Source organism: Xenopus laevis, chromosome 5L (assembly GCF_017654675.1).
Source record: "Xenopus laevis strain J_2021 chromosome 5L, Xenopus_laevis_v10.1, whole genome shotgun sequence".
In the NCBI taxonomy this organism is placed as follows: Eukaryota; Metazoa; Chordata; class Amphibia; order Anura; family Pipidae; genus Xenopus; species Xenopus laevis.
In genome coordinates, this window is record NC_054379.1 from 52,953,895 (window position 1) to 52,979,578 (window position 25,684).

Consider the following 25,684-nt stretch of genomic DNA (forward strand, 5'->3'; position numbering starts at 1 on the left):
TATTTCAAAATGAGTACAAAAAAATCTTTTTCCTTTGTTTCATTTTATATGGTAGGTGTGATGTATAATCACCTGATGTCATGTGACCCACATGTAATGGACTTCATGTGCCAATTCTGCATCTGTGATGTCATAATCATCACTGATTGTCATGTGACTCAGTGTTGTTGGTGATATTGTTGTGATGCCATAAGACTCACATCCTCTAACATCATTCTATTTGTGTCACTGAGCAGTTAGCAACAGAATCTCGTTCTCTTGCTTAATTGCAATTACTTTTACACATCAATTTCTAATTTCTAATTCTATAAAAGACAATTTTACATCAATGAGGAAGAACAAATCCACACTGAACAGACAGAATATGCAGTTTGCTAAACTGAGTCATCAATCTAAACCTTGTGGTACAGATGCTGAAGACAACAGATTAGTGCAAGTAGATCGCCGGGGTTTCATAAAAACAAAAAGGAGCATTGTCTTCAGTTTAACCATAGCAGTCACTATTTTTCTTGCAATCTTTCACTGCACGAATTCTCTAGCCATGGATAAAGGAGTCAAGGAGGGTGTGCACCAAAGCACAAGTACACCGGAAGGGACTTTTGACAATAAAGAGCAACAGCAACAACAAATTGCACCAAACAGTATACAGTCACATCATGGAAAAGACTTTAGAGACATTCTCCTGTTGATGAATGAAATTGCTGATATGGCGACAAAATTTAAAACAGATTTTGAGGACGTTAAAGTCCAAGTGCAGAATATTAAGGGGCAAATGATGGTGTTAAACCAAGAAGTAAAGGAACTTAAATCAGAAATTGCAGAACTTAACACCTCCCAATGTGGCAGAGAGGATTCACTTTTCCTGGAAATCCTAACTAAATTGTTTCCAAAAATCAGATTGGAAGTCTTTGCCATGCCCCTGCTTAACTTAAGGCAGTTTTTTAGTCTCTAAAGCGATATCAGCAGAATTCAAGCAGCTTACAAAATTATTCAAATCCAAAAATTTAAATTCAAAATAAAAAAATGTTTTAAACTCTATTGTGTTTATTTTTGTTTTTTCAACCGCAAGATATTTTGCATATTGTTTCAAAATGAGTACATAAAATATAGTTTCTTGGGATGGATGTTGGTAAGGGCGTACAGTTTAACAGTTGTCTGTGTTTTACCAAGTTGTTGCAGATATCTCTGTTGCAGTTATCTGTCACAAAGTTTTATGTATATATTCTATTTCAATATGCTCTTCCATTGGGATTTGTTAATAAAGCCGTTAAGTACAGCATGTTCTGTGTCAGCGTATTTTTCACTGGAGAAAAGATGTTGAATGTTATAAATGCAAGTTATGCACTTTGCAAAAATAATTATAAATGCAATTATACATAAATGGCGGTTGAGGAGTTTCCTAACTGAGAAGGATAGGGATTTTGTAGATACAAGTTGTCTAATTCTGGGCAGTGTCATTCAGTGGCTACTAAAGCAATATAAGTTCTGTCGGCATAAAAAAGGGCATTAACTTCAAGGTTAAACATAATAATTGCCTCTTTATAGTCCCTGGTAGGCCTCATCTGGAGATGCAGTGCAGTTTTGACTCCACAGTCCTTAAGAGGGATATAAATGAGCTGGAGAGAGTGCAGGGATGTGCAACTAAACTGGTTAAGGATGCAAGACTAAATTAAAGGGTAGACTTACAAGTTGGGGTTGTTTTCTCTGGAAAAAGGCGCTGCGAGGGGTCATGATAAATTACAAGAAATTGCAGAACTTAAAAACCTCCCAATGTGGCAGAGAGGATTCACTTTTCCTGGAAATCCTAACTAAATTGTTTCCAAAAATCAGATTGGAAGTTTTTTGCCATGCCCCTGCTTAACTTAAGGCAGTTTTTTTAGTCTCTAAAGCGATATCAGCAGAATTCAAGCAGCTTACAAAATTATTCAAATCCAAAAATTTAAATTCAAAATAAAAAAATGTTTTAAACTCTATTGTGTTTATTTTTGTTTTTTCAACCGCAAGATATTTTGCATATTGTTTCAAAATGAGTACATAAAATATAGTTATCTGGGGAGGGATGTTGGTAAAGGGGGTACACAGTTTAACAGTTGTCTGTGTTTTACCAATGTTGTTGGCAGATATCTCTGTTCGAGTTATGCTTGTCACAAAGTTTTATGTATATATTCTATTTCAATATGCTCTTCCATTGTATTTGTCAATAAAGCCGTTAAGTACAGCATGTTCTGTGTCAGCGTAATTCTTTCACTGGAAAATGATGTTGAATGTTGATAAATGCAAGGTTATGCACTTTGGCAAAAATAATATAAATGCAAGTTATACACTAAATGGCGGTGTGTTGGGAGTTTCCTTAACTGAGAAGGATCTAGGGATTTTTGTAGATAACAAGTTGTCTAATTCTGGGCAGTGTCATTCGGTGGCTACTAAAGCAAATAAAGTTCTGTCGGCATAAAAAGGGCATTACTCAAGGGATAAACATAATAATGCCTCTTTATAGGTCCCTGGTGAGGCCTCATCTGGAGTATGCAGTGCAGTTTTGGACTCAGTCCTTAAGAGGATATAAATGAGCTGGAGAGAGTGCAGGGATGTGCAACTAAATTGGTTAGAGGGATGCAAGACTAAATTAAGAGGTAGACTGTCAAGGTTGGGGTTTTTTCTCTGGAAAAAAGCGCTGGCGAGGGGTCATGATTACACTTTACAAGTACATTAGAGGACATTATAGACAAATAGCAGGGGACCCTTTTACCCATAAAGATTCTCCATCAATATTGTATTCTTATGCTTTATTAGGTGTGTCAAAAATTCGAACAAAAAATCTTTTTCCTTTGTTTCATTGTTATATTGGTAGGGCTGTGATGTCATAATCACCTGATTGTCATGTGACCCAGCATTGTCAATGTGACTTCATTGTGCCAATTCTGCATCTGTGATGTCATAATCACCTGATTGTCATGTGACTCAGTGTTGTCATGGTGATATTGTTGTGATGCCATAAGACTCACATCCTCTAACATCATTCTATTTGTGTCACTGAGCAGTTAGCAACAGAATCTCGTTCTCTTGCTTAATTGCAATTACTTTTACACATCAATTTCTAATTCTATAAAAGACAATTTTACATCAATGAGGAAGAACAAATCCACACTGAACAGACAGAATATGCAGTTTGCTAAACTGAGTCATCAATCTAAACCTTGTGGTACAGGTGCTGAAGACAACAGATTAGTGCAAGTAGATCGCCGGGGTTTCATAAAAACAAAAAGGAGCATTATCTTCAGTTTAACCATAGCAGGCACTATTTTTCTTGCAATCTTTCACTGCATGAATTCTCTAGCCATGGATAAAGGAGTCAAGGAGGGTGTGCACCAAAGCACAAGTACACCGGAAGGGACTTTTGAGAATAAAGAGCAACAGCAACAACAAATTGCACCAAACAGTATACAGTCACATCATGGAAAAGACTTTACAGACATTCTCCTGTTGATGAATGAAATTGCTGATATGGCGACAAAATTTAAAACAGATTTTGAGGACGTTAAAGTCCAAGTGCAGAATATTAAGGGGCAAATGATGGTGTTAAACCAAGAAGTAAAGGAACTTAAATCAGAAATTGCAGAACTTAACACCTCCCAATGTGGCAGAGAGGATTCACTTTTCCTGGAAATCCTAACTAAATTGTTTCCAAAAATCAGATTGGAAGTTTTTGCCATGCCCCTGCTTAACTTAAGGCAGTTTTTTAGTCTCTAAAGCGATATCAGCAGAATTCAAGCAGCTTACAAAATTATTCAAATCCAAAAATTTAAATTCAAAATAAAAAAATGTTTTAAACTCTATTGTGTTTATTTTTGTTTTTTCAACCGCAAGATATTTTGCATATTGTTTCAAAATGAGTACATAAAATATAGTTATCTGGGGAGGGGATGTTGGTAAAGGGGGTACACAGTTTAACAGTTTGTCTGTGTTTTACCAATGTTGTTGGCAGATATCTCTGTTCGAGTTATGCTTGTCACAAAGTTTTATTGTATATATTCTATTTCAATATGCTCTTCCATTGTATTTGTTAATAAAGCCGTTAAGTACAGCATGTTCTGTGTCAGCGTAATTCTTTCACTGGAAAATGATGTTGAATGTTGATAAATGCAAGGTTATGCACTTTGGCAAAAATAATATAAATGCAAGTTATACACTAAATGGCGGTGTGTTGGGAGTTTCCTTAACTGAGAAGGATCTAGGGATTTTTGTAGATAACAAGTTGTCTAATTCTGGGCAGTGTCATTCAGTGGCTACTAAAGCAAATAAAGTTCTGTCGGCATAAAAAAGGGCATTAACTCAAGGGATAAACATAATAATGCCTCTTTATAGGTCCCTGGTGAGGCCTCATCTGGAGTATGCAGTGCAGTTTTGGACTCCAGTCCTTAAGAGGGATATAAATGAGCTGGAGAGAGTGCAGGGATGTGCAACTAAATTGGTTAGAGGGATGCAAGACTAAATTAAGAGGGTAGACTGTCAAGGTTGGGGTTGTTTTCTCTGGAAAAAAGGCGCTGGCGAGGGGTCATGATTACAATTTACAAGTACATTAGAGGACATTATAGACAAATAGCAGGGGACCCTTTTACCCATAAAGATTCTCCATCAATATTGTATTCTTATGCTTTATTAGGTGTGTCAAAAATTCGAACAAAAAATCTTTTTCCTTTGTTTCATTGTTATATTGGTAGGGCTGTGATGTCATAATCACCTGATTGTCATGTGACCCAGCATTGTCAATTCGACTTCATTGTGCTTATCCTGCATCTGTGATGTCATAATCACCTGATTGTCATGTGACTCAGTGTTGTCATGGTGATATTGTTGTGATGCCATAAGACTCACATCCTCTAACATCATTCTATTTGTGTCACTGAGCAGTTAGCAACAGAATCTCGTTCTCTTGCTTAATTGCAATTACTTTTACACATCAATTTCTAATTTCTAATTCTATAAAAGACAATTTTACATCAATGAGGAAGAACAAATCCACACTAAACAGACAGAATATGCAGTTTGCTAAACTGAGTCATCAATCTAAACCTTGTGGTACAGATGCTGAAGACAACAGATTAGTGCAAGTAGATCGCCGGGGTTTCATAAAAACAAAAAGGAGCATTGTCTTCAGTTTAACCATAGCAGTCACTATTTTTCTTGCAATCTTTCACTGCACGAATTCTCTAGCCATGGATAAAGGAGTCAAGGAGGGTGGGCACCAAAGCACAAGTACACCGGAAGGGACTTTTGACAATAAAGAGCAGCAGCAACAACAAATTGCACCAAACAGTATACAGTCACATCATGGAAAAGACTTTAGAGACATTCTCCTGTTGATGAATGAAATTGCTGATATGGCGACAAAATTTAAAACAGATTTTGAGGACGTTAAAGTCCAAGTGCAGAATATTAAGGAACAAATGATGGTGTTAAACCAAGAAGTAAAGGAACTTAAATCAGAAATTGCAGAACTTAACACCTCCCAATGTGGCAGAGAGGATTCACTTTTCCTGGAAATCCTAACTAAATTGTTTCCAAAAATCAGATTGGAAGTCTTTGCCATGTCCCTGCTTAACTTAAGGCAGTTTTTTAGTCTCTAAAGCGATATCAGCAGAATTCAAGCAGCTTAGAAAATTATTCAAATCCAAAAATTTAAATCCAAAATAAAAAAATATTTTAAACTCTATTGTGTTTATTTTTGTTTTTTCAACCGCAAGATATTTTGCATATTGTTTCAAAATGAGTACATAAAATATAGTTATCTGGGGAGGGGATGTTGGTAAAGGGGCTACACAGTTTAACAGTTTGTCTGTGTTTTACCAATGTTGTTGGCAGATATCTCTGTTCGAGTTATGCTTGTCACAAAGTTTTATTGTATATATTCTATTTCAATATGCTCTTCCATTGTATTTGTCAATAAAGCCGTTAAGTACAGCATGTTCTGTGTCAGCGTAATTCTTTCACTGGAAAATGATGTTGAATGTTGATAAATGCATGGTTATGCACTTTGGCAAAAATAATATAAATGCAAGTTATACACTAAATGGCGGTGTGTTGGCAGTTTCCTTAACTGAGAAGGATCTAGGGATTTTTGTAGATAACAAGTTGTCTAATTCTGGGCAGTGTCATTCGGTGGCTACTAAAGCAAATAAAGTGCTGTCGGCATAAAAAAGGGCATTAACTCAAGGGATAAACATAATAATGCCTCTTTATAGGTCCCTGGTGAGGCCTCATCTGGAGTATGCAGTGCAGTTTTGGACTCAGTCCTTAAGAGGGATATAAATGAGCTGGAGAGAGTGCAGGGATGTGCAACTAAACTGGTTAGAGGGATGGAAGACTAAATTAAGAAGGTAGACTGTCAAGGTTGGGGTTGTTTTCTCTGGAAAAAAGGCGCTGGCGAGGGGTCATGATTACACTTTACAAGTACATTAGAGGACATTATAGACAAATAGCAGGGGACCCTTTTACCCATAAAGATTCTCCATCAATATTGTATTCTTATGCATTAGGTGTGATAAAAATTCGAACAAAAAAATCTTTTTCCTTTGTTTCATTGTTATATTGGTAGGGCTGTGGTGTCATAATCACCTGATTGTCATGTGACCCAGCATTGTCATTGTGACTTCATTGTGCCAATCCTGCATCTGTGATGTCATAATCACCTGATTGTCATGTGACTCAGTGTTGTCATGGTGATATTGTTGTGATGCCATAAGACTCACATCCTCTAACGTCATTCTATTTGTGTCACTGAGCAGTTAGCAACAGAATCTCGTTCTCTTGCTTAATTGCAATTACTTTTACACATCAACTTCTAATTTCTAATTCTATAAAAGACAATTTTACATCAATGAGGAAGAACAAATCCACACTGAACAGACAGAATATGCAGTTTGCTAAACTGAGTCATCAATCTAAACCTTGTGGTACAGATGCTGAAGACAACAGATTAGTGCAAGTAGATCGCCGGGGTTTCATAAAAACAAAATGGAGCATTGTCTTCAGTTTAACCATAGCAGTCACTATTTTTCTTGCAATCTTTCACTGCACGAATTCTCTAGCCATGGATAAAGGAGTCAAGGAGGGTGTGCACCAAAGCACAAGTACACCGGAAGGGACTTTTGACAATAAAGAGCAGCAGCAACAACAAATTGCACCAAACAGTATACAGTCACATCATGGAAAAGACTTTAGAGACATTCTCCTGTTGATGAATGAAATTGCTGATATGGCGACAAAATTTAAAACAGATTTTGAGGACGTTAAAGTCCAAGTGCAGAATATTAAGGAACAAATGATGGTGTTAAACCAAGAAGTAAAGGAACTTAAATCAGAAATTGCAGAACTTAACACCTCCCAATGTGGCAGAGAGGATTCACTTTTCCTGGAAATCCTAACTAAATTCATTCCAAAAATCAGATTGGAAGTCTTTGCCATGCCCCTGCTTAACTTAAGGCAGTTTTTTAGTCTCTAAAGCGATATCAGCAGAATTCAAGCAGCTTACAAAATTATTCAAATCCAAACATTTAAATCCAAAATAAAAAAATGTTTTAAACTCTATTGTGTTTATTTTTGTTTTTTCAACCGCAAGATATTTTGCATATTGTTTCAAAATGAGTACATAAAATATAGTTATCTGGGGAGGGGATGTTGGTAAAGGGGGTACACAGTTTAACAGTTTGTCTGTGTTTTACCAATGTTGTTGGCAGATATCTCTGTTCTAGTTATGCTTGTCACAAAGTTTTATTGTATATATTCTATTTCAATATGCTCTTCCATTGTATTTGTCAATAAAGCCATTAAGTACAGCATGTTCTGTGTCAGTGTAATTCTTTCCTTTAATTTGTGTGGGGTAATGAAAATTTGCAACCATTGCTTTGCCAGGTTGATCCTGTTTACTGCTAGCATTTGACTCAGTAGTTTATTTATTTACATTAGAGGACATTATAGACAAATAGCAGGGGACCATTTTACCCATAAAGTGGATCACCGTACCAGAGGCCACCCCTTTAGACTAGAGGCAAAGAACTTTAATTTGAAGCAACGTAGGGGGTTCTTCACAGTGAGGTTGTGGAATACACTGCCACGTGTTGTTGGGCTGGCTGATAATGTTAATGCTTTTAAGAGTGGCTTGAATTATTTCTTGGACAGACATAATATCAAAGGCTATTGTGATACTAAACTCTATAGTTAGTATAGGTATGGGTATATAGAATTTATGTGAAAGTCTGGATGGGTGTGTGTATGGATGCTGGTTTTCATTTGGAGGGGTTGAACTGATGGACTTTGTCTTTTTTCAACCCGATTTAAACTATGTAAATATGTAGAATATTTGGGAGAGAACAAAAGCCTTCATGCTTACAAACTGATTTGAACAAGACCCCCAAAGGGCAGCATTTTAAAATGTTGTTGAGGGCCAATATTTATGTACAACTATGAAGTATCTTATAATAAAAAAGTTTAAGGAATATTTTATTATTTCCTGTGCTTAGTTCTTGTTTATTAAAGATAAGAAGGTTCTTAACATAGTGATACATAAATTTGCATGTGAAAACATCAATAAAGTATCAAAATCCAATGCATGTATTTTGTCAAAGGGGGAGGGGAGAGATGGGGAAAACAAAGGGTGTAGGGGTTGGAGAGATTGGGGAAAGGGGGGAGATAGGGTTGGTCAGGGTCTGTTTTTAACAGATGTCTGACCTTCTATTTGACTATCATTCACTTTTAAACATGGTATCTAGTGGTATAAGATACAATAAGTAACAAGTGAATTGTGATTTACCTACTTCTCAAGGGAAAAAATAGGGCGAATTGTCCAGCAACAGCTTCACCACACTACGTTAATTCACTAAAATGCACAGCTGCGCCGTGGGCAAATGCTGGTGACATTTCGCTAGCTTTACTGTGGCAGTGCGAGCAATTCATAGCAAACTGATGCTAGTGTTCATTTCTGCCTTGCGAAACTTCATTTGCACTTGCATTTAGGTTCATTTGAATAGGGCGGGTATATTAAAGTTGCATGGACGTCTTTAAAGGAATTGTGCAGTGTGAAAATAAAAACTCAGTAAATAGAGACACTGTGCAAAATAAAAAATGTTTTCAATATAGTTAGTTATCCAAAAATGTATCTATAAAGGCTGGAGTGACCGGAATTTACAGAAGAAGAGGTGTGGGGGTAAAGATACCATGAAGTGCAGAAAGTTGCTGCTAAAGTGTCTTTTATTCACCACCACGACATGTTTCGAGTTGCAAGGCTCTTTTTTACACTAGAAAAAGAGCCTTGCAGCTCGAAACATGTGGTCGTGGTGGTGAATAAAAGACACTTTAGCAGCAGCTTTCTGCGTTTCATGGTATCATTACCCCTACACGTCTTCTTCTGATTATGTGCTCTGGATTGGAGCAAGGGTTGAAGATACCTGAATATTGATTTACTAAAGGGCTTTATTACACCAGTTAAAGACTTTGTCTAACAGAACACTACCTGTTTTGCAGCTCTATTTGTATCCACTGATCGGTCACCAGACACTAACCAATCGGTGACTTGAGGGGGGGGCACGTGACCCATGTGACCTCCCTTAAAGTCACTGACTAATTCAGAGTTAGAGAGCTGAAGTAGTGTTATGGCTATTTTGTTAAGACATCCAGTCACTCTAGTCTTTATAGATTATATTTTTGGCTTACTAACTATATCAGAATTATTTTTTATTTTGCACAGGTATCTATTTACCTAGTTTTTATTTTTACACTGAATGTTTCTTTAATAGTAATGTTGGTGCAAATGCTAGAAGTGGCCACTTTTTCAAACACATGTCCAATGAGCCATAATAAAGACAGAGGGCATCCTCTAATGCCCTAGACATGAGCCCACCCTTTTTTTAAATTTTGATTAGTTTGGACTTTTGAAGGCAATCCTGCTTGAAAAAAGAAAAGTTGCCAATGTTTTTTTACAACGTTAATGCATTTCCGGCATATAAAATATGATGTCACTGACATAAGATTGAGGAAGATGTAGTTTCGTTTTATCAGTTCGCCTGGTCTGAGGTGGCGAAGTAAATTCTGACGTAAGAGGTAACGTTTAGTAAAAATTTGCATCTTTGTGGAGTCACAACCGTTCGCCAGAGCAAAAAATCGCCTGCCAATAGAATGCGAACGAACACTTGCGACAGTCTCTTTCGTTAGAGAATTGTCATCTACACCTGTTAGTAAATTGATGATACCCCCGCGGATTGAATTTCTGGTGAATATATATGTGTGTTCACACCTTGTTGAAACTTCTCACATCAACATTTTTCTGGTGCAAGTAGTTATCATTGCTTATCATACTTTAGAAAACATTCAAAATTATTAGCCAATTATTATTAGGCTTTATTTAGAAAATGGGTGTAAGATACATAGGTAATAACATATAGGACAAAATGATGATCATTTCCCCATCAGTATTGTATTCTATTATTTATTCAGTGGGATAAGAATGCAAATAAACACCTTTTTAGAATATTTTGCTTGTGAAACAAAAAAAGGCATATCACAATGTTCACTTGCACAAAGTCATATAGTTTCAGTTAGTGATATATATATTATATCTAAGATTGGAAAAAAATACAAACACAGTATCCAGTAATTCACAATAAAATGCCTGTGTTTATTCTTAACTAATTACAGCCAAATACAGTCAATTCTACATCTGTAATGTCATAATCATCTGATTTTCTTTTAAACCCAGAGTTCTTCAATCACCTGTGTAAGTGAAACCTACCTAACTGCTAGCTGACCCCAAATAAACGAAAAACACCATCTACAATTTGGTTCAGGGGGGAGACATATTTTTTAGACTACAAATTTGCAATCAGACCAGTCCAGTCTCTGGATGAACTCTGTAGAATAATTCATATTTGTTTATATTGTATTCGTAATTTATTTATTATTTTACTTTATTATCTATTTACAACCATGACGTCTCTTCCAATAAATGTGTTAAATATATTTAATTTCTCTTGCTCATTTATTTCAATTTGTATTAGAATGTAGTAATATTTGTTACATTGAGGAGTGGATTTATATTACTTTCTCACATATATATATATATATATATATATATATATATATATATATATATATATATATATATATATTTTTTAATATATGCCGCCTTGCAGGCAGGAGAAACAGGCCAACAATCTAAGTAGACAGAATTAGGACTCACTGTAGAAGTTTATATTGTAAGTATCGCCTATTATAGATTCGACAGATATTAACACATTATTGTGGAATTAAAGACACAGAAGTAGTGATTAGTTAAACATTTTGCCATGCACAGATTCTCCTCAAACTTCCAGATTTTGCTGCCAAGGAAAATTTTGATGAAACTGCTTTAAAAATTCTTCAAGTGGCTCATTTCACTTTCTGTGGCAAAAAAAAGATGCACAACAAAAAAAAAGACACAGAACAAACACATACGTCATTTTATCCTTCCCCTTTCCTTACACAGAGCCACCCCATTGTCTTTATAAGGACATACACATAAATAGAGGGTTTATTCATTCTAATGTGGGATACAAAGCACCCAGATATCTGTAGGTAGTCAGATTTATTATTAGTTTTGCCTGTAATTGTAAGCTAGTAGTAATGTATACTGTACACTATATATGGTACTTCTTGCTTAAACAGCAATATAGTGTAGTAGTAGATACCAAGACATGTTTTTAAGAAATTGGCAACATGGGAGCCTTTTTTCTATTGAAAAATCCGTTGTAGCCTAGTGGGGTTCTCTAACAATGTAGGGCAGTATAGTATGTGTGTAGCAGTATACTGAGCGAAAAATGCACGCAATATTGCCTTTCCCAAAGCAGAACCAAGGTGTCACGAAAAAATGGCCATAGACTGTAATGTAGTTAACTACAAAAATCACATACAACACAAATAATTTGGTCGCAAAATAAAATATTAGCAAAATGTTTTGTGAATGTTCTAGCTAAACAGGACAGATTCAACCATCACTACACAGATTTTCACAAACCATAGATGTGGACAGACCTATATTTGTGGGAAAGCCACCAAGTCCAGAGTGGCAGACCATTAGCTGGTGGCAAAACTTAGATCTCGCTGTCCCTTCATTGGCCTTAAAATTGTGCCCCAAACATTTATTAAAATCTTCCAATAACAGTGACCAAAATTAACTTGTCCACTAAAAATGTGTTTAGGAAAGGGCCTAGTTATGCAGAGGAGCCTTTACTAATATATCACCCATACATAGTATAGTTACCTAACTCAGTAATTTCTACAATAGTGGACATCCACATGTGGAAATCTAGCCTAAAAGACAAAGATGTAAAAGTGGTGGTATCTTTTCCTTTGTCTGGAAATGTTTGAATTATCAAAACATTTACAAAAAGGGAGTAGGAATGTATGCATTGGCTATTCCCAAGGAAGCAAAAAAACCTCTTTATTCTATTCAACTAAAAAGGTTTGAACTTGCTGGTATCTTGCTGATAACCAGAGAATCACTATTGTCTTAGCCTTCCATTTCCATGGTCTAGATGGCTCTAAATCCCTAGGTTGAAGATGCGACAGAATCTTGCTTAAGGGTTTTGGAAGGTGCTGCAGACTAAGGGGCAGATTTATCAAAGGTCGAGGTGAATTTTCAAATTAAAATAATTAGAATTTCGAGCTATTTTATGTATACTTTGACTAGGCAATAGTCCAAATTCGATTCGAATTTGAAAAAAATTCAAATATCGAAATTTATCATGTACTGTCTCTTTAACTTCAACCATTCGCCATCTAAAACCTGCCAAATGGCTGTGTTAGCCTATGGGGGACCTCCTAGAACCTATTTGGAGTCAGTTGGTGGACTTTGAAAAATCAAAGTTTTTTTTGGGAAAAACTTAGAATCAAATTCGATCGAATGCGCTATTCCTTTGATTTGTACGATTCAAATTCGGCCAAATACGGACCTATTCAATCGAAAACTGACCTATTTGACCAAAAAAAACTTAAACGTGTTTTCAATTCGAAATTCGATCCTTAATAAATATGCCCCTTAATATAGAGAAGCAGAGGATACCACCCAACCAAGGCTCCATGGGGAAACTTGCAGGATCCTTAATAAATATGCCCCTTAATATAGAGAAACAGAGGATACCACCCAACCAAGGCTCCATGGAGAAACCTGCCAAACTACACCTCTTCCACCTGTGTGGTGTTGTCTGGTTTGGTGTTTTAATAAAGCTCCAATAGATTTAGAGATATGGCCCAATCATGTTCAGGGACTAATAAAACTGAGCTTTCTGGAGCCCTTAAGGAGATTCCCCACACTGATTTTGTAATTGTACAGTACTTGTACAATGTAATTGTACAGTATTTATTTTTGGTCACAATGAATAATTTTAATGAAAAGCACCGTAGCAAGATCTCTGCAGGTACAGAGTACTCTAGGGTGCTTCTCCAAAGTGCAAATCTGATAGGTGCCTGTTCATAAAGCAAATATAGTGCAAATTTTAGGGCTATGATATAGACAGATCAGTATATATGTGTATAGATTAGTAATTGAAAAAGTGATAATTTCATTCCTAGTCACCAGGGGTGACAATATGTGAGGCACCAATGAGAGCTCAATGTGGCCCATTATGTCTTCTGTATGCAAATATTGAATAATATAATTATTGTATAATGCTTGACAGCAAACATCAACACTTTCTCTGCATGCTATCTAAAGCTGTGTTTTAAGCCCAGATGGGTTAGCACTGAAAGGATAGGAAACAATTTCTGTGTACAAATAGGTTAGTGTCATATTAATCATCTACAGTATAGGAAAAGGAAATTAATAAATGCAGGATTGGATGTTATTTACCTCTCTGCCACCTTGTGTTTTTTCCCATATCGTATTTTAATGAAGGATGTCTCTCTAACTCTCTAACTGAGTGCTAATTCTGGTACATTTATAGATGTATATAAGTGATCCCTATAAACCACTATGCATTACAGTATTTGAGGTATCAGTGTGCAAGATATTTTGAATGTAAATGCATTTACTGCAATGGAAAAGGTGTGATAACGATGGAGCATATCCCTGTAATCTAAGTAAAATGTTTTTGCTTTATTTCTTTTGTAAATGATATCATTTTTTCTCTTTGAGAACCAGTTCCCTATGCAGTCTGAATGAAAGAGCTGCGCAATCAATAATCCATCTCCAATAAATCATGATAAATCCATTTTGCACTAATTGTTTGCCTTTGAAAATTCTTAGCATAGTTGAAATTTGCATAATTATTTTCTATACTTTGTTCTGCTAATAATAGCAATAAATCAAAGGGCTTTTTTTCTCATCCCCGCCAGGTTCATGATGAATAGATTTTGTATGGCACATTCACAAAAAATGACAGTTGTAGTTTAAAGCAAAGTGTAAAATTCTAAATGTAAACACATTATAACATTTCAGTATTGGTCTGACCACCAGGTAAGCATTTGTGTTATTTATGTTTGAAGATTGTATTTAACGTACTGTATGTTTTGATGCTTCCAGTTCAGAGGAATGCAGCGCTAGTAATGTAGTAATTCCCTAATGCTATAAAAGACATAAAAAGATATGATGGGACTGATCAAAATACACTTACATTTCACAAGGTAACAGTTAATAAGATATATGTTTCAGGGAAAATATACCCCCATTTTGACAGGAGCTTATTCAGTTGGTGCTGTCCTGTCTATAGACTCCTAAAGGTTTGCATAAGTTTGTACTTCCACACTTTAATTAATTTTCTGTTTTAAAGTTGCAGTTTTTTCAGAAATTTCGAAGTCATCTAGACTGTGGTTGGGGCTATTAAAATGTTTACCTACTGGTATGTCCAATGTTTTATTGTTTATTGTGAACAGGTGGTGATTGGTCCTCTTTCTGATGCTTTGTCCAGTTTCTACAATATAAATGCCTCTTGTTGGACACTTTGTGTACATTGTTGCATAAACCACATTGCTGGATGTGCAAGTGTAATGCCCGTGTACATAGTATTCCTCTATTGTGACAGGAATTCCTCTATTATGCAAACCTTTAAGTTTATCTATCTTTAATCATCCATCCAATATCTATCTATCTATCATCATCTATCTTTCTACTCTATCAATCTATCAAGCTCTTTATCTATCTATCTATCTATCTATCTATCTATCTATCTATCTATCTATCTATCTATCTTTCTACACATGTGCACAATTTAATTTTATGTCTTCTACCTCCAGCCACTATTTTGTGATTTTGATTGGTGCTCACTCACAAGGACTATGTTGCTAAAACCTAATTCCAAATGATAGTAAATGCAAACAAAAATATGCCCCTCTTTGGCACTTGCTTGTATTGCCTTTGGTTAATACGTTTCAAAACATATTTGAAGCCTCCAAATTCCCTACATGAGACAGTTCATACAGTATGTCTTTCTGTATCTCAAAACACTGCACTGTAATTCAATGGAATTTTCTTGCTGCATGTAAGATATTACCTCTGAAATCATGTGAAGGTATAAAGCCCTTGTGCTGTTTGTCTCATGTCGCAAAACATTGCCACTAATAATACAATTCGAAATGGTTTCTGCTGCTCTCTGTGGATCAAAAGGATATACAAAGTGTTGACAAAATGGGTAAACAAGATCTCCAGACTTCTGTACTGGTGCAAGCACAGAATCAGCAGCATATTCCATCATCTGTGACAGAATCAGGGCTAGTTGTTTAGTAGGCAATGAAAGTGACTTTCTCTGTAACTGCAGAGCCGCCACATCACACTGTCGAGCAGGGTAGCATAAAGCTCTGTCATTACTTTAGTCCGTATTTCAATAGAGGTTACTAAAATGTTGTGTAAAACAGTGTTGCAAAGGAAGAACTGAAGTTATCATAGAGAAAAAAATAAAGTAGGAAGGTTAGCTAAGAATACAACCAACAATTACTGCAAATTCATTTTTCCGAGGCCTCGGTCAACCTATTTATGTGAGGCCCTGAAAGTAAAGGTTATAGCAGCGTACATTAGGCCAGTGTTAATATCTCTACATATGGCAGTTTTCTATCTTTCAGAGCTGCAAGGCAGGCATTACATGGCAGATGTTTGATCTGTAATTAAGACTGTTTACTTATGTGATCATTGCTCAAGTCCCTTCTGAGAACATTACCTGCTAATTGAAAACCAGCAAATTCCAGAAATGATTGCTTGCTTATACTGAGAGGTGCGTGCATGTGGCTCAATACTGCAGATGAATAGAGATTTTCACTGATAGTGAGTAAATATGACTCGTTTCCAAGGATATATGTCTACCCAGTCCGACAGTAAACAATAGTTAATATTACTTCTCACAGTAGAAAAAGGGCAGTATTATCCTACTACCGCCCCAACATAAAAAGGGACAATATATTTTACACAGGTATGGGATCCAGAGACACATCAATAAATCTCAGAATTACGGAAAGGCCGTCTCCCACTGGGGCAAATTTACTAAAGGGCGAAGTACCGTCATTTCGGTACTTCGCCGATGTGCTAACACTCATTAGCGTAACTTTGCTAGAGAAGGAGATAGACTCTATTGGTACTTCACTCCTTAACGCCAGGCGAAATCTGGGAATGGACGTAACTACACAAATTCACTAAGATGTGGATTTTACTGAACGTTACCTCTTGCGCCCGTCATGCCTTCGCCAGCTCAGACCAGGTGAAGTGCAATAAAGTAGATAGAAGGGCAATATAACAACTTTTTTTATTTTACTAAGGTTTCCCGTGCTTGTTTAGTGTAATGTATTTGCTGCAACATATACGTCCATTGTACTTTATCTTCCCGCCGTATGCAAAATAGCCAACGCTAGTGCAACTTCACTTGGCGCAGTAACGCTAGTCAGGGTCGGATTTACATAGCGGGCGCCCCTAGGCCCACTGCCATTCGTCACCAGTGCCCCCCCCTTCATAATCGGGACCTGAGCAATGTGGATTGGGCACAGGAAATTTACAAAATTATTGTATCTTCTGCGCATCCTTCAGTGTTTTTGAACCAATGTGGGTGTGGTTGGGCAGCATGCCACCCCCCTAAAATCCTGCCGGCCTAGGTGGCCTTTCCACAAATCCGTGCCTGACGCTAGTGCAACTTAGCCATCGTTCAGCGCTCTGGACGCAACTTCCGATTTTAGTGAACTTAGCGTTGTCCTGGCGAATCTATGCCTGGCGAAGTGTTGTGCTGTGAGTGAAGCCGTCGCTGGCAAATTTTCAGAGGTTAGTGAATTTGCCCCATAGACTCCATTTTATACAACTAATTCAAATTTTTAAAAATTATTTTCTTTTTCTCTGTAACAATCAAACAGTACCTTGTACTTGATCCAAACTGAGAAATAATTAATCCTTATTGGAATCAAAATCAGCCTATTGGGTTTTTTTAATGTTTACATAATTTTCTTGTAGACTTAAGGTATGAAATTTCGAATACAGAAAGATATGTTATCTGGAAAACCCCAGGTCCTGAACATTCTGGATAACAGGTCCCATGCAATATTAAAAAAAAAAACTTCTCCTGGCTATAATATAAATTTCATTAGGCACCCAATGACATTCGAGCGAAATGTGTTTGTTGGCACTATCCCTTGTTGAATAGTATTATCTCATGACTTCAAAGCAAGCTCTACAGGTATGGGACCTGTTATCCAGAATGCTGGGGAGCCGGGGGTTTCCGTATAAGGGATCTTTCTTTAATTTTGATTTTCATACCTTAAGTCTACTAGAGAATTATGTAACCATTACATAAACCCTATAGGTGGGTTTTGCTTCCAATAAGGATACATTATATCTTAGTTTGGATCAAGAACAAGGTACTGTTTTATTATTACAGAGAAAAAATAAATCATTGTGTAACTATCTGCCAATTGGCTAAAAAATCACTCTACCAATCAATTGCTGGCAATTATTGTTGTATCATGTACCATAAAGGCTATTTACCATATGCATAGTTCATTTTATAGTCCATTTCTAATTGGACTTAATAGATCACTTACGGGTCAAGCTTTCAACCAGTCCATTTATGAAAATATTTTACTTTTCCTACATTCATTGTTTTGAGATTACATAACATTGTAATATTGTTGGTTACCAAGATTCAACCCGGACAATGTAGCAAAAAGGTTTTTTAGATGATCAATATTAACCCGCAAGTTATCTTCTTTTAATTGCAATTACATACTGTAGAAAGGACGACCCCTCCTAAACAGTTGGGGGCAAATTTACTTAAGGTCAAATATCGAGGGTTAATTAACCCTCGATATTCGACTGTCGAAGTTAAATCCTGCGACTTCGAATATCGAAGTCGAAGGATTTAGCGCTATTCGAACGATCAAACGAAAAATCGTTCGATTCGAAGGATTTTAATCCATCGATCTAACGATTTTTGTTCGACCAAAAAAACATTTAAAAACCTATGGGGACCTTCCCCGTAGGCTAACATTGACTTCCGTAGCTTTTAGTTGGCGAACTAGGGGGTCGGAGTTTTTTTAAAGAGACAGTACTTTGACTATGGAATGGTCGAATAGTCGAACCATTTTTAGTTCGAATCGTTCGAAGTCAAAGTCGTAGTCGAAGGTCAAAGTAGCCCATTCAATGGTCGAAGTAGTCAAAAAAAAACATTCGAAATTCGAACTTTTTTCCTCTATTCCTTCACTCAAGCTAAGTAAATGGGCCCCTTAGTGATGTGCACTAAACCCAGCCTGGCCTTCCAACTAGAAACTCAGTTTACCAGGAAACTAAACGGGAAATGCTTTGTAATTCAAAACAGTACTGGCTCCTTTGTCCCAATCATGACCCTCATGTCTTGGCTAAATGATGGTCTTGGCAAAATGGGGCTATACCAAAGTGTAGAAAATTGTTTCCATATGATTTCTGATGTTGTCATTCAATCTTGGTATGGATGAAATACTTGTACAAGTCAAGCAAACGCTTTCCCCAGTGTAATGTTTCAGTAAGGAATTTGGAAGGGGCATTTAAACCATTGTATATACTAAGATGTGAGTCCAAATCCTTACTGATAAGCGACGGAGGAGCGTCCCGCACAAATCTCCCCTATATCACCTACAGGTTCAGGCAACACGCTCAACATATACAAGATACTCACAGCCATGGATCAACCGCAGTGTGATAAAAATGTTCATTCTTTATTTTCATCCATTAAAAGGCTGTTTGCAGTGGCAAAGGGTACAGTGCCTAAATATACAGTACAAGCTGCTGACGTGTTTCATAACCTCAAAGGGTCACTTCATCAGAGCATACTTACATCATACAAAGATGGCAAATTTTATAGATAGCAGTACATACCATCTTGGGAACATTTAAAGTTATACACACTTATTAGACCAACCATATATGTTTCCAAGATGGTATGTATGTAACGTACTGCTATCTATAAAGTTTGCCTGCTTTATATGTTGTAACTATGCTCTGAGGAAGTGATCCTTTGAAATTATGAAACACATCTGCAGCTTGTATATTTAGGCACTGTACCCTTTGCTATTGCAAACAGCCTTTTAATAGATAATAAAGAATGAACATTTTTATCACACTGCGGTTGATCCATGGCTGTGAGTATCTTGTATATACACTCAGATGACCTGTAACTCGTTTCATTTTAAATTGTGGATTTTCAGTAGATACCTGAAGCATTTTCCCCTACAGCTACCCTCTGCTCAAACACAAATAACTCTACCAATATACTATATAGGAACATACTGTATTTACTGAACTTTTTTTACTATTGCATATGTTTCTTTCTTCTTATAGAATACTGAATACAGAATACTGAAAAGTAATGTAATTGTTTGCATTATAGTTTTTATATTAATCAGTAGAGGCCCAGGGGTATGTTCTAGTTCACTTATGGGTAATGATTTTTGCCTTGTCTTGTCTTTTTTGATAAACAAAGTGATTCCAACAAGAAATATACTTTAGCTTTCATTTAATAACTACCCCTGGCAGTGGTGCTTCAAAAAGCAATCCATTATGTCTATATAATTGATATGTGTCTTAAGTAGATACTCAGGGGCTTCCATTATTTTGGTCTAGTTGGGTCCATATCAGACAACCAAGTAAAATTATGTTCTGTGATAGTGATTAAACTTGCATTTGCAAAAAAAATATGGATTCAAATTATTCTGGATGCTTTTCATGTCATCTATTTGGTATTGTGTAATACATCACAGAGTAAGATGAAATTATATCAGCTTTATGTGTTTATGCAAAGTACCAAACTGCCTGTCTGAATAAAATGATATGAAAACAAAATACAAAATGTTCATAAATAAGACAAAAAGTGTATCTGAGCCCTGTCTTCTGCCAAATGATTTAACCACTTCATTGTCTAACTCTTTGTATGTAGCTGTCATTAGCAGTTATTTTGTTTTAAGTCATCTGATGCGAAATTAAAGGGACTGTGTCAACAAAGAATCAGAAGCTTTTTTTTCTGCAAATACTTTATTTTCCTGTGCAAAATGTTACAGGATGGCATAATGTATAGCATGAATTTGAACCAGTATACAATAATTAATAGGGTTGCAGCAAATTGTTTATGTTTGGATTGGCACCAGACTACTAGACACTTATTAGTAAGTCACATAATATTTAAGCTTTGGATTCAGTTCAGCAGAACACTTGGGATCCAGAATTGAATGCTCAATTTTTTGCATCCATAATAAAGTTCCAGCATTGGACTGGGGTATCTGACAAAGTGGCATTCTGGCACCCATCGCCACCTGCAAATTGCATGGATTCTAACATAGAACTCTTTGTAGAGCTAGAAACAGCATTATCAGTTATAGGGGTTCAGTATGCAAAGGGATCCCTGGAAGTACATATACCATCACTTCAACACTAGCATTACTTCCAGGGCTCCCTTTCATCCTGTACTTTGCACCTTACACCTCACTATCAAATGCAAAAAAAGTGTATTTCGGCACAACTAGAAAGCAACTAGTATAGACCTATGTCTATAAGCAGCATTTAATTGCAAAACTTTTGCATGAGGAATGAAGGAGAGCATAAAGCTGCACCTGCAGGGTAAACTACAACGTGGAGAAAAACTCAGTACTTAACACCAGATTTGTAAATACTGTAAGTCCTATAAAAATTAGTAAAGTCTCCCTAGTAAAGGAGATTTTATTATACAGGTCAGACTACATTCCTGAAAGATCCCCTTCAGTAAAGGGGTTGATTGCCTTTAACTTAACTTTTAGTATGATGTAGAGGGTGATATTCTGAGACAATGAGAATATAATTTCTGGTTATTTGTGGTTTTTGAGTTAAGTTTTTTATTCAGGTGCTCGGTGTTTCTAGGGTCCAAATTACCCTACCAACATACATTGGTTTAAATATGAGACTGCAATGTGAATAGGGGAGGGCCAGGATAGAAAGATGAGTAATAATAAGTACCAATAACAATAAATGTGTAGCCTTACAGAGCATTTGGTTTTAGTTTGTTCAGTGACCCCCATTTGAAAGCTGGAAAGAGTCAGAAGAAGGAAAATTCAAAAACTATAGAAAAGATATAATGAACACCAAATGAGGTTGAATATCGAGGGTTAATTAACCCTCGATATTCGACTGTCGAAGTTAAATCCTTCGACTTCGAATATCGAAGTCGAAGGATTTATCGCTATTCGTTAGATCGTTCGATTCGAAGGATTTTAATCCATCGAACGAACGATTTTTCTTCGACCAAAAAAAGCTAGCTAAGCCTATGGGGACTTTCCCCATAGGCTAACACTGACTTCTGTAGCTTTTAGGTGGCGAACTAGGGGGTCAATGTTTTTTCTTTAAGAGACAGTACTTCGACTATTGAATGGTCGAACGATTTTTAGTTTGAATTGGTCGATTCGTAGTCGAAGGTCGAAGTAGCCCATTCGATGGTCGAAGTAGCCAAAAATAACATTCGAAATTCAAAGTTTTTTCTATTCATTCCTTCACTCGAGCTAAGTAAATGGGCCCCTAAGTTTCTGCATGTTATCGCTGAGAATATTTTTCTGCCAGAATATTCGCAGTGACTAAGCTTGCTAAACAGCCATGCGCTCAGAAGTAATTGCGATCACTTTTGCTAACTATGTTAACGAACCAGCTTACATTAGCGGTAATTTTAGAGAGTTGCAAATTTTCTGGCGACAAATTAAGTTTTTGCGAATATTTATGCTATAAAATAGTCTTGTTTTATGGCGTTATTATGGCAGCAATAGCTACAGATCTCTCTTCTGTCAGCAAAGAATGATGGGTAAAAAAAATATATTATGGGATATTTCCTGCCCTTTGAGAATTTTCTGGCGAAAAAATACTTTTACTTTTAGGTGGCAGTAAAATTGTGCGAATATTCATGCGTAAATTTTGTCTTTACACATTTCGCTGTTTAGTAAACCAGGTGTTAATTTGTACGTAGCGTTATTTTCAGCGAATATGATAACTTGCGAAAACATTTTTGAGCAAGAAATTTCGCAAATTTTTATTTACCGCAGGTTAGTAAACTGGCAAAACATATTTGGCGACAAATTTGTCTATATTTTGTGCACATATTTTTACCGCACTAGTAAACGGACCCCTATAAGTTAACTTAAACCCACCCCTTCAATGCCCTGCCTTTCATCTGTAAAGAAAAAATCAAATAAAAAAACAACATTTTTTACATTTAATTTACATAAATCACAGACAGATTGCAAAGCAATGTGCAATGCCTGTATATCCCTCTTCTGCTACTGCATGAGATCTAGCACACATTTAGTTGCTTGTGGCGCTACAGGAGTCCTGGGAGAGCAGGTACACTTTAATATGGCATGCCTCCACCCAAGGTTAGGACAGGCTGAACTGTAATACCCCTCCCTGGGAACTTCTCTGATTTGCAATACACATACTAGTACACAGTGGAACGGTTGATGGATTTATTTGGCAGGACACTATGCCTTTAAATTACAGTAATGCAGGTAGCCAGCCAGCCAGGAGCAACTTCACTGAATAAATGCAGCTGATGATCTCTGAACTGCTGAGGGGAATTCCCACTTATGTGGCAGTTGCTTCAAAGTCCTGAGAAGGACTCCCTTTGGCTTTCTGTGCCCTGAGAAGAGCACACTTTGCTCTTCAGAGCCCTGAGAAGGCACCCTTATCTTCCGCACCCTATAGAGAGTGCGATTTTCTGCCACTGGGGTTCCCTACTAACTTTCCCACACAGAAACTCTGGGAGCATACACACTTTGCTTGTACTCTACTGATTCTCCCCCAGCAGCACTTGCTCTCTCTCCCTCTTCCTGTCAGCTCACAGAGGGTGGGGCTCCTCCCCCTCCTTGCACAGAATCAAGGAGAGACAAGTCACTGTATACAGATCTCCTACACCTGTATGACAGTAAGAATATGTTAGTATGTGTTGCTATCATATTCAAATCCCTTCATAGAACGAATGATATGATAAAATACATTCTATTCTTAGATTACAGGTATAATTAATGTCACTAATCAATAATATGCAGAATATAAATTGCATTCGTTGGGGGTCATCTTGAGATATAAATATATAGATATGTATATTGCTAATGCAAATCAATAAGTAGAGTAATGGATATTGGTGTTGTAAATACGTGCGTACTTGTGTAGAAGATATCAAATAAATTAATCAGTCAATTTTACTGATTTCTGGAATTGCATGGCTTATTGCACTTTCAGGCCCAGATTTCTAATTGGGTCGTCCCCCAACCACGTGTGAGTGCACTCCTTCGAGGCCCCCCCTTCAGAATGATGTGGCAATTTGCAATGGAGCACTCCTGAAAAATTTAGAATGCTGCCCCTAAAATCTTGCCGTCCTAGGCCTGAGCCTTTGTGACCTTTTCACATATCCACTTGCAGTAATAGTAATTAGCCAGAGTCAGAGCCATTCATTAAAGTACAGCTTGCATTATGTCCTGTTAAGCATTGCTTTAGCTACATATAGTTATATGCTAAAAGCATGCAGAAATCATTTAGGTACTGGAGTGGGTGCAAAACAGACACATCTCAAAAAACAGGCAGAGCCCAGAAAGGTGGGGGTGCCAGTTTGTAAGGCACTCTCCTAGGGATCCCAGATGTTAACCAGTGGAAGCACTGATAGGTGCCCCTCTTCTTAAAGCCAGTCATACATGCACTGATAAAATCATACCAAAAAATAATGTTAATTATGTGGCCATAATGTTAATGACCGAATGTACAGTAGCTGTCCATTAGCCCCATGGGGTGATTGGTCTGATATCATACACTGTTTGCCAGTGTATCTCTTGTCTTTAAACTCCTTGCTGGTCTTTGCAGTTTACTTTAGACAACTAAATCTTGTCTGCTGTCCCAGTGGTCCATATGCACAGGACAAGGGGACTCCTCAACTGACCCTTCACTTTCAGCCATCCCACTGAACCCCATTGTTACATACCTTAAAGGGGAACCAAACACTTATTCAAAAAAAACCCTACCCAGCCTAGGTGTAAACTTCAGTAATTGCCCCTAAGTCTTTACTTACCTCTCTTTTCAGATTCAGCTCAGCAGAGCTTATGGGGGCCACCTTCCGGCTCTTCAGTAATCTTTGGGTCTTCTTTTGTTTTGTCAGATGAAAAGATGCTAATATGCCCCAATGCAAATCGTCTAGTGTTAATAAATTGCTAATGTTGTGGTGAATTTTAATTTCTGGCAAAAATACACCATGTATATTTCTGTCTTTATTAAACATGCCCCTATGTCACTAATGTGTGTGATCTGTTCTGTGTTGTGTTTGTGCAGGATGAGGACATGCTTGCAGGAGATGCAGACACTTCAAGAGAGGTGGAAAGATCAGTATCCAGACTGGAAGAGCTTCTGTCCCAGAACAGTATCCTTTCATGCACACTAATATATAGCATAGGTTATTGTACTGTATCTCATATGATCAATTAAATGGGACCCCTAAAAACTCATTTAATTGAAATAGCATTGTGTAAGACTTGAATCACAATCTTTGTATGACTCCTGCCTACTGCTAGGTTCTAAGGCTAGGCTAATGCCAGGAGTGGCATTTTTGCTGAGTATTTTTTGTGAGGGAAAAGTGCCGCATACCATCTAAAACTGCCCCTAGCTCATGCCATTGATTTCAGTGTTAGCACATGGAGTGGGTTTAGTACCAAAAATGCACACTTAAAGTAATACTGACACTAAAAAAAAAATTACTTGAAGTTCCTAAACCTGACTGTTTTGCCAACTGTTTTCCCATCCCTAAATAGTACCTTTTACTTGATCTCAACTAAGATATAATAAATCTTTATTGGAAGCAAAACCAGTCTATTGGGTTTATGTAATGTTTATATAATTTTCTAGTAGATTTATGATATGAAGATCCAAATTATGAAAAGATCTGCTATCCAGAAAACTCCAGGTCCTGAGCATTTTGGATAACAGGTCCCATACCTGCAGGACCGCCATCAGAAATCGCAGGGCCCCATACGACAAAATTTCCTGGGCCCCCTGGGCTGCGCCCACCGCAAGCCCCACCTACAGGTCCGCCCTCCCCACCACATAGTAAAAAAATTATTGGTGGCTAGCGTTCCCACATGTTAATAAAAGATAAAAAGATATTGGTGGTCAGGGCCCCCCCATAAAAAAAACATTTGTGGCCAGGGCCCCCCATTAAAAAATATTGGTGGC

The 25,684-nt window shown here is 37.0% G+C and overlaps 1 protein-coding gene across 4 annotated transcripts in view; it reads left to right on the forward strand.

Annotated features, from left to right (window-relative positions):
• LOC108716123 (histone-lysine N-methyltransferase SMYD3) overlaps nucleotides 1-25,684 on the forward strand; it is a 325,190-nt gene that overhangs the window by 217,694 nt on the left and 81,812 nt on the right. For all 4 annotated transcript variants that reach the window (XM_041562757.1, XM_041562758.1, XM_041562759.1 and 1 more), the window contains exon 10: nucleotides 24,788-24,875. In XM_041562757.1, coding sequence (XP_041418691.1) covers nucleotides 24,788-24,875 — 88 coding nt within the window. The remainder of the gene's footprint in view (nucleotides 1-24,787; nucleotides 24,876-25,684) is intronic.